The 9,996-nt window shown below is 37.9% G+C and overlaps 1 protein-coding gene across 1 annotated transcript in view; it reads left to right on the top strand.

Annotated features, from left to right (window-relative positions):
* LOC132160439 (RNA binding protein fox-1 homolog 2-like) overlaps positions 1-9,996 on the top strand; it is a 42,699-nt gene that overhangs the window by 11,239 nt on the left and 21,464 nt on the right. The window contains exons 2-4 of the mRNA XM_059570121.1: positions 6,804-6,971; positions 7,187-7,339; positions 7,576-7,647. Coding sequence (XP_059426104.1) covers positions 6,804-6,971; positions 7,187-7,339; positions 7,576-7,647 — 393 coding nt within the window. The remainder of the gene's footprint in view (positions 1-6,803; positions 6,972-7,186; positions 7,340-7,575; positions 7,648-9,996) is intronic.

Below are 9,996 nucleotides of genomic sequence, written 5' to 3' on the forward strand. Positions count from 1 at the left end.
AAGCAGGAATGGGATGGGATTGGATGGGGGTGGGGGTTGGAGAATGGGAATTGATTTTCAGAGGTGACGCTCCGGGAGGAGAGCCAGAGCTGGCCGTGGTGATGGAGTATGGTGGAGTATGGTGGAGTATGCTGAACCCCACCCAGCCAGCGTTTGCCCTGCAGCGAGGGAGAGACTCTTACCTGTCGTCTCATGATCTCACACTCGCTTTAGAAACCCAGAGCAGCTGCCTTTGTTCTGCATAGAAATATAGCCCTATATTCCCCCAAATGCTTTTGTTTTGGACATCTGATACACACACACACACACACACACATCTAAATGAGGACAGATGCATGTTGTTTTTGTATAAAGTTCACACAAAGCCTAAAAGAACATGCAAACACTGTAGCTCAGTAATAAACAATCAAGTAGATACTAGGGATGCATCAATGCTGAATTTCTCCACCGATACTAATAGCTGATTATTCAGAATAAGGTCTACTCGATACCGATTGTTTGCTTGTGTTACGGTAAAAGAAATCAACTCCTTGAGAGAGAACCCTCTCGTTTAGGGCTGGTTTTAGTTAATTATCGGAGCATTGTAGCACATCTCCCATCCAATAGATAGCAATAAGCTCTGTGCTTCTGACCATTTTATTACAATATTCAAACAATAACTATCGTATTGGCATTGTTTAATCTGGAGTGATCGATCAGTTCAGGAGATCAGCACTAAGGGTCGACTGATGTATGTTTAAGGCTGATACCGATGCTGATTATTACAGATCAAGTAGACAGAGAACCGATATATATATATATATGTCTGATGTATAGTGAAAATGAATGTCAGAATGGTGTTGGTTGAGTGTAGTACTCCACACTGCACGTCTTACTCTTGTCCTCCTCGGTGCATCCATCTGTAATAAGGGTAATATAAAGAGAGAGAGAAAAGCAGGGCACTGTATTCTTCATGATTAAACCTATGAAGTATGAATACTGTACTACAGCTAAACAGCTTTTGGAAATGTAAGGATTTGGCTTCAATAAATTACATGTTAGAAATGTATGTGTAATAGCATAACCTTTCATAACTCTGCATTAATTATTTTCTGATGACTAAATCATAACCTACGAGAGGTCACTATTCAATTTGATCATCTAATGCACATCAGTTGATTAACTTAAATAATGTCTATTATAAGTGTAAATAATTAAATTCTTTTCATAGCTATATTGTAATAGTTATTAAGAAGACTGTAACACTCATAGCCTTTTCCAGGCACACTTAGTTCAAGAGCCTATTGAAATGTCTCGATTTGTCATCCTAATCTTGGCCTATGTGACACTAGACATTCCAGTTAGTTTTAATTTACAGTGCAGTGCAAATGAAGCCATAAATCTATTTAATATATCTTTTAATCAAATGAGAAATTTTTTGGCAGTTTACTATTAACATTAAAACAGAGGAAATAGCGTATTGTGTGATTATTCTTTTAAACAAAAGTTATAATTTTTCCTCGGCCAAACCCATCACACACCCGGTTGAAGAGCAGTGTTTGTCTTGTAATTAGGAGCACTTGTCCTAATAATTAAAAACAACTTAGGAATGAGTAGAATTATTATTAATAGGCACAATCCCGTGCCGAAATTCCAAGTCCAAGCAGTTCTGGAGATGTTGTTCATGTATTTATGTTATCATGTAGTGAGAAGACGAGCGTCGCACACTTTGAGTAGAAAACAAAACTGCGCATCTGTGCCACATACTCAGAGACACGAAGAACATGCTGGAGTCATATTTAAATGGTATTCTTGCAGCTTAATATTTACAGATACTATTCCATATTGTGACTTTAAGTGTTCTGACCTACTTTTGATTAATTCATCCAAACTTAGATATATTCCGTGATATTTCACATCATACAGTTAGTTCCATTTATATGACTGGATTCCACGATCCGCGCTTTCTGCATTGCGGAAATCATAGGTAATATTGAGGTGTTTTGCAACTTCAGTGTAACATTATTGGGTTGTGATTTATTGCTACTTAAACAATGTCTGTTGCTGCTCTACCTTTGAGAGAAAACTGATGCGTGATCACTGAAGCAGCTCCAGTCAGCAAGCACTTTCAGAGTGAGGGTGAATTCAGCATTGATTGGTCGGACTCGTGCCTCGCAACACATCAGATGGACGTTGGGCAGAGATTGCTTTAGGCCACAGATTGGTGAGTTCTGACAGGCTGGATCAGAGCCAAATAGCGCGTTTCAAAATTCAGTTATTTTATCTGCGAATCTGTTTTGAAAATGACTGATACCAATAATCATAAAAATGCTTAATATCACCGATAATCGGCCAGGCTGATAATCGGTCAACCCCTAATCAGTACTAATCATCTCCTCTGCTTTAATACGAGTTACAGTATGAAATAAACATGAATGAACGTCAGAAAGTATGTGAAAAGAGTACTCCGTTTTTGTCTCGTTCAATCAGTGTTTCAATTATGTCAATATAACTGCTTGTGGATGTCACATTTATCTCTGGAAAAACATCCAGTGACCACAAATTCATTAGTCATCTAGAAAAATAAACTCTTGAGAAAAGCATTTGGCTACATATATGCACCATAAAACACATTCATTATAATTTTTTACTGTTTTTCAATATTTAATTTGTTTGAATAAATCTGGCAAGTTTTTATGACGGACGCCATTTAAATGTTTATATTTTTTAAAAAAAATTAGAGTAGCATTATAATGATGTAAATGTAAAGTTAGTATTATAACTTTAAAGTAAAAGCTTCATTGAGTGTGTTTGAATACAAATCAGTTAAATCTTGAATCGTGGGCGACCGATATATCGGCAAAGCTGATATATTGTCTGATGTTTGTTTGGCATTTTGCATGTTTTTCTGCTTCCCTGATGTTAGAGGTGGGACTTTTATTTTGATGGTGCTGAGAAACCACCGTTAACAGTTCTAATACGGATAGAAGTCTAATTTAATATCCATTGGTAGCGCGAGTAATTGTAATGCTTTTTTCCCTCAGTTGGTCAGAACAAAAGAGGCAGAATGGTTACTTGTTCAGATGACAGTAGTGGGGTAGAATTCTTATTTGGGTCTTACATCCCAAGACGTAGGCTAGAATCTGTGATTCTGAAGTACAGTATCCACACACACTCCATAAAACATTAGATTGATCTGCCGCTGCACATATGTTTAATGATCAGCTCCTCTCTAGTGTAATGTGGAGTATCATACTGATCACAATCTCTTTAGTTTGCTGTGTTTGTGTGATTATATGAGACATGATGCATTACACTGAGCTATACTGTACCTTCTAATGTTCATTCATGTTTATGACATGCTGTATTTTATGTTTGTTTCATTCCTGTTTGATGCACTCGGTGCTACTGCGAACACGACACATTTAAGAGCATCCAAACTGCATTTATTGTTTGAATTTTAAACATAATTAAAAAGCCTTCTTATCAGGTGTAACCGAGCACATTGTTGGATGGGAGGCACATTACAGATAATGTTTGGTGAATTGGTGAAGGAAAACTCATGACCTGGCAACCCTGGCTTGAACTTCTACACGAGCCATTTTGTTCAGTTGCAATCTGATGACTCTTTTTCTGCTCCCTTTTGATTGACGTGATATTTAACCCTGATCGTCAGCTGTTTTAAACAATCGTCCGATGGTGCTTTCAGCAGTCAATATCGATTATCGGCTGATACTAGTAAATACAATGCAAACTCAAAACTATCCTTTACTGCAAGGAGTCATTTAGATGTAAAGTAACACACGTACAGTAGACGCCTGACATGTAACCGATATCTTGATTATATACACACACTTGGTTTCTTGAGAGATCACACCAGGAAAGATCCTTCACCTAGAACAGATGATTTCGAGACACTGCTGATGCATGTGTTTATCTGCGTCACAGACGAGTGTGATGCTGCTTCAGTTGTGTTTAACCCAGAATATTTCATGAGCGAATCAAACCCTGGTCAGATCCGAGATGAAACACAACATAAACTGCAGCTTGTTTGCTTGTTTTGGGCTGGTTTCTCAGTGTGAGAGTTCAGAGCTCGTGTTCCTCACAAACCGGACGAATGTGTGTCTGTTGCTGAAGAGTTTGTCATCTAGTGTGTGTGTGTGTGTGTGTGTTGAGCAAAGGAGCAGTCCTCTATCCAAACTAGATCAGCCAGTTTCTGTGGGTCACGCATGTGCTGAGGGTGGAGTGTGTGAGAGACAAACATTCACACTCACTCGCGTGTGTGTGTGTGTGTGTGTGTGTGTTTCTCTCAAACACCAGTGTTTGCAGGTTGGGCTGTTTTGGACCCACAAACCTTTGGACCCATGCTGGGCGCTGCTGGACTCTGATTGGTCAGGAAGGAAGGAATGGACACGCCCTCTGAAGAGGATACAGCTGACCAATCAGAGTGCTGTGGGCGGGCCGGACACCTTTGTACATTCAGCTTTAATTTATTTTTCAGTTTTAGTCATTTTAGTCATTTTATTTTACTTCAGCTTTATTTCAATTAATAGTTTGTGTTTTATCTGACCATAACAACACTGGCAGGGCAAAAATGGGGTTTGGAGGGGTAAAAATCTCCCAAACTCTTGGGCAGGATCATGTTTGAGCAATAAAACCTAACAGAAGCCATAAAAGTGCATATTTAGCTCAAATCAAGCATGAACACTACTGCTGTGGTTCTGTATGAAATGCCTCGCTGAACAGAGTAAAAAAGTAATATATATTGTAGAATAAAACTTGATCCTGAAGCACAAAAGCAGTCTAAGGTGTTTGTAAAATGCAAAGCTGAATAAATGATCTCTTCATTGATGTGTGGTTTGTTCGGAGGACAATATCTGTCTGAGATACAACTATTAGAAAATCTGGAACCTGAGGGAGCAAACAAATCTAAATATTGAGAAAATCATCTTTAAAGTTGTTCAAATGTAGTTCTTAGCAATGCATATTACTAATCATATTTGATATATTTATGGTAGGACATTTACAAAATATCGTACTTACTATCGTAATCTTTACTTAAAATCGTATATAGGATTTTTAGCATAAAAGAAAGATAATTTTACTCCACACATACCTGTGATACTGATGACTGCTGTGCTCAGGGACACATGTTGCTCTTTAAATGCTAAATCATTCCACTTTAGCTCTATCATATATACTAAGCATGTCTTTAATCGTACTTAAGCAACAATTAAAGTGCATTAAAGACAAAGTGAGTTGTTCCTGTTTAGCAGACTTGAAGTATACCAGTTAAATACACTAAAAGTACAATTGCAGGGATTTCGTTAAGTACATAAATATGAAAATGAATTTGTAGTATACTTGTGTATTTATTATTTTCCACTAGGAGTGTTGTGTGATAGGGCTGGGCGATATATGATCAGCGCTTAATCACCGTCTGCTTTCAGATGGAGCGGCTTTAATAGAGCCGTAGACCACTGATCACACAACATCACCTTCATTATCACAGAAGAGATGGAGGAGCTGCGGTGAATCTGTCTGGTTCTGAGTGATGCATCACGGATCGATTCTTGCCAACTGTCCAAGAGTCAACACACAACACCGTTTATGCAGTGCACACACCGATCACACAAAAACTAACCTAAAAAACCAACCATCTTCAAGACTATACGGGAGTGTGTGCATTCAGTGCTCAAGGCTGATTCATAATGATTTGGGACAGTATTGAGACGCTGTAAATGAGTCTGATTGCTCATTAATGTTCCCTGAACACTTCGCATGGTCTGTATTGGACTTCATTAAGGGTCAGGCTACAAAAAAATTGCAACATCAATATGACAAGAAGTAAATATTAAGTCATTTTAAAATGTAGAGAAAATGTAGTTTTTGCTCCATTTCATGAAAGCGGTTGGAAACGAAGCAGTGTTAGACGTTATGCACAGAATGACTACTCATTTAAGTCTCATTTTAAAAAACACCATTCCATTTTGTTCTGTCGTTTCATATTGCTGTGTTCTAAATTTTATTTAATATCATAATATTTTTATACAATTTGTAATTGCAAATTAGAATTTATTATACTTCTCTTTAAAAACAAATGATGCAACTTTGCTAATGAGACTTTTCATTATTCATTTTTATCTGAAGTGCGTCCTGTGTCTCTGGAACATCCCCTGCACGGGAGTATTATCATCTCGATATGAGAATAGCGTTTTTGTTTTGTATAATATCTTGAGTGCATAATGGCACAAAGTGAAAAAAAAAATAAATAAATTATATATATATATAGATTTGAAGAACCTAGAATATTAACTTGTAAAATTAACTTAACTATGTTAATTCATAGTTTTGATGCCTTCAGTGTGACTCTACAATTTTCATAGTCAAGAGAATAAAGAAAACTCTTTGAATGAGAAGGTGTGTCCAAACTTTTGGACTGTACTGTAGATATATATATGGCTATTTTCTTAATACAAAATGTGAAATCTAATATCTGCGTGTGTTTTTGGATGGTGTTTTGTGGTCGATCAGAAGCTCTTCTGCTGTGTTGAATAATGCAGGAGGACCTCATTAATATTGAGCAGCTGCCTGAGTCTGCTCGTCTCCAGAAACAGAGAAACGTGATATCTCTGGCTTTTAGTGGCGTCATCTGTGAGAGGAATGCATTACCGTCTCTCTCTCTCTCTCTCTCTCCATTCCAGTTGATTTCACTTTTCCTCAGCTCTCGCTCTCGTGGCTGTCGCTCTGTTAAGTGAGCGGTGTTTCTGGTCTTGGGCCGAGTGGTTGATTAACGCTGCTCTGTGTCTGTCTCTGATCTGCAGGGTTCACAGGACATGATGGGAGCTGTGGAGGGTGTGGTGGCTCCGTTCTCCTCCTTCCCTCCTCCTCCGCCTCCTCCTCCTCAGAACGGCCTGGCGCTGGAGTTTGGGGGCCAAACGGAGGCCCCTGCAGGGGTCAGCAGCACCCCCTCCTCTAACCCCAGCACTCAAGTAAGTGCTGAAGCTCCTCGAGCAGATGCAACAACAAGCTCATCTCAAGACATGGTTGATTTTGTGGAGTGGTGAGACCCGTCTCTCTCTCTCTCTCCCTCCCTCTCTCTCTCTCTCTCTCTCTCTCTCTCTCTCTCTCTCTCTCTCTCCCTCCCTCTCTCTCTCTCTCTCTCTCTCTCTCTCTCTCTCTCTCTCTCTCTCTCTCTCTCTCTCAGATGTCGGACAGCTCTACTCAGGCAGAGCTTCAGTGTGTTCCTGTCAGTGCTTCGGGCAGCAGTGAGTCCGAGGCTAAAGGGACCCCGAAGCGGCTCCATGTTTCCAACATCCCCTTCCGCTTCAGAGACCCAGACCTGCGGCAGATGTTCGGGGTACCTCAGGCTTCATAGGCTTCAGGGTTTATTTTTCAGATGATTTTAGAAACCGTGACAAATGGTGACGTGTTTAAGGGCCAATTCTGCCCCCTGGTGCCCAAGAGTGTAACAACACCTCAGAGCCATGTTGTAATTGCAGCTCTTCTCTAATGATCAGTTTCAAACAGCCTTGGGTTTAAGTTGAGCATTCTGTGTGTGTGTGTGTGTGTGTGTGTGTGTGTGTTTCTTTTTAGCAATTTGGAAAGATTCTGGATGTGGAGATCATTTTCAATGAGAGGGGCTCAAAGGTAAGAGAGCGTTTTAAAGTCATGCATTTGATTAAATGTTAAAGAATTGTTAAAGAAAAAAAATTGTTAAAGTAACAGTTCACCCCCCACCCTTATGAAACAAAAATATATTGCAGTATATTGGAAAATATCATGTAATATATTAGGCATATATTCTTATATATGGGATTTAATATTTATTTTTTCCAATATATTGCAATATATGGAAAGCGGCAATCATTTGTATATTTTGCAATATATTGTATCATATATGTATCATCAATATAATATTAAATGTATTCAAATATATAATATATTAGAAAATAAAAAGGGAAAATAATATATTACAATATCACAATATATTTGAAGAAATATATTGGTAAATATATTTTCCTTTGGTAAGGGCAGAAAACAGTGATCATGTAATTCCTGTGATTCAGTGTGACAGCAGACGGCTCGGACCGTCACACACTTTGATTTGTGCTACTAATAAAGGTGTGCGAAATATATCATTTGCGATAATGTCGTAGATGTTGTTTAACTATGTGTGACATTATCGAGTATAATGCGAACGTCAAACAAAACACACCTACAGTGATGAAGTCTAGTAGGTTATTATTCAACGATTTCGGTTTAAAATATCAAAACCTTATTTAGCATTTATAACTGTAGGTTAGAGCGTTGGTGTCACTCCGAGCTGCAATTGTGTGTAAATACATCTAAATGCCATTTCAGACACAGCTTCCATGTTTCATCTGCAAAGAAGAATTTTGTTGATACTACAGCCCGACCGATATTTAGTCTTGCCGATATTATTGGCTGAAATGAGTATGTCACCGATATATTGGTATCAGTGAATTTGCTGCCAATAATAAATTTTATATATATATATTCTTTTTTTTTTTTTTCAGAATATATAATGCAGACAAAATGGTTGAAATGGTGTAATTACTTGGTTTGTCCAGCAGAGCGTGCACCATTGTTTGCTACTGGTGACCTGGATGAAACACTTTAAAGCTTAAATCTATTGAAAAGCATTGAAACTTTGAACGGCCATATCTACATAATGGAGCAGTGAATCCACACCAAATTTGGGGATCCCTTCAGCTCTCTTTAGTTTTTGCTAATGGCCCTCCGGGGTTCGGGGTTATGGCTGGTTAAATTGTTAAATGCCCTGTCATTGTTACACATCTCTGTCATGTCATTATAAGTGTTTGATCATGTTCCGTTTATGTATATACTATATATAGCACCGGTCAAAAGTTTGCACACACGAATGGGAAAGTGTCCAAAATGTTTACTGGTTCTGTACTATAATATTGTTAAATGTTAAATCCATACAGACCAAGCCCCCCACGGTTCGGCACACATGTGATCCGCGGAATAATTGCTAAATTGAACCATAATAGAGTATAAGTTTATCATTTGTTAATATTTACACAGGCAAGCAAATTTTAAACAATTACAGAGAGAAAAAAGGAAAGGGGGAGCTCAATTCATTACTCGCGTGCTGTTCTCGGTGCACCGCCACACACACACATGAAGTGCGCACACATCTCTTCTGAATCCTCTGAACAGACACATACACAAAATTATGACAAAATAGCCATCTCGACAATCATTCAGGTAAACACAGTCAGTTATGACTCAAGTGAATGAAAACAGCTGAGAAAGAAATGGGATGTGTATCATTCTATCAGATCTGTGCATCAGGTCTTAAAGGGACAGCAGCTTATAAATACTGTTGTGATTAATGATCATCAAACAACAAAACAGCTGTGATAATAATCTATATTTGATTTATACAGTAAACACTATGCAGTGTTATTTTCTCTAATTATTATATTTCTGTATTTGAATACTACAACCTTATTTTATTTTTAACATTGTTGTATTTCTCTATGCTTGTAATTTGTTTATTAATTCTTATTTTTACTGGCTGTTCTCTTGTCTCTCTAATCATTTTTAAACTTTCTTAGTTAATCTAGTATTATTTGCTGAGGTATCAAAGAAGTACTTAGCTTTAAGTAATGAATGAAAAGCAAGTTCAATTAAAATATTTTTATTTTCTTGCTGATCCGAAAATGTATCCAATCTGTAGGTCAAAAACTGTAATGTGATTCAAACTGTGAGATTAATGATCCATTGAACCACTATAATATACACAAAGAATATAGGTCGATATATCGGTATCTGCCTTTTTTTTACTCCCTAATATCGGTATCGGTATCGGCCCAAAAAATAAGTTGACTGGTGTGTATTCCAGGTCTTCATATGCCGTTTTTGTGTGAGAAACTGAAGATCCTGCAGCTGAAGCTCAAGTGTGTTCACAAGTGTTTAGATCTGTTCCTCACACAGTAGAGTTGGATCTGTGGGATCTTGACACAC

The sequence above is a fragment of the Carassius carassius genome, chromosome 17 (assembly GCF_963082965.1).
Source record: "Carassius carassius chromosome 17, fCarCar2.1, whole genome shotgun sequence".
In the NCBI taxonomy this organism is placed as follows: Eukaryota; Metazoa; Chordata; class Actinopteri; order Cypriniformes; family Cyprinidae; genus Carassius; species Carassius carassius.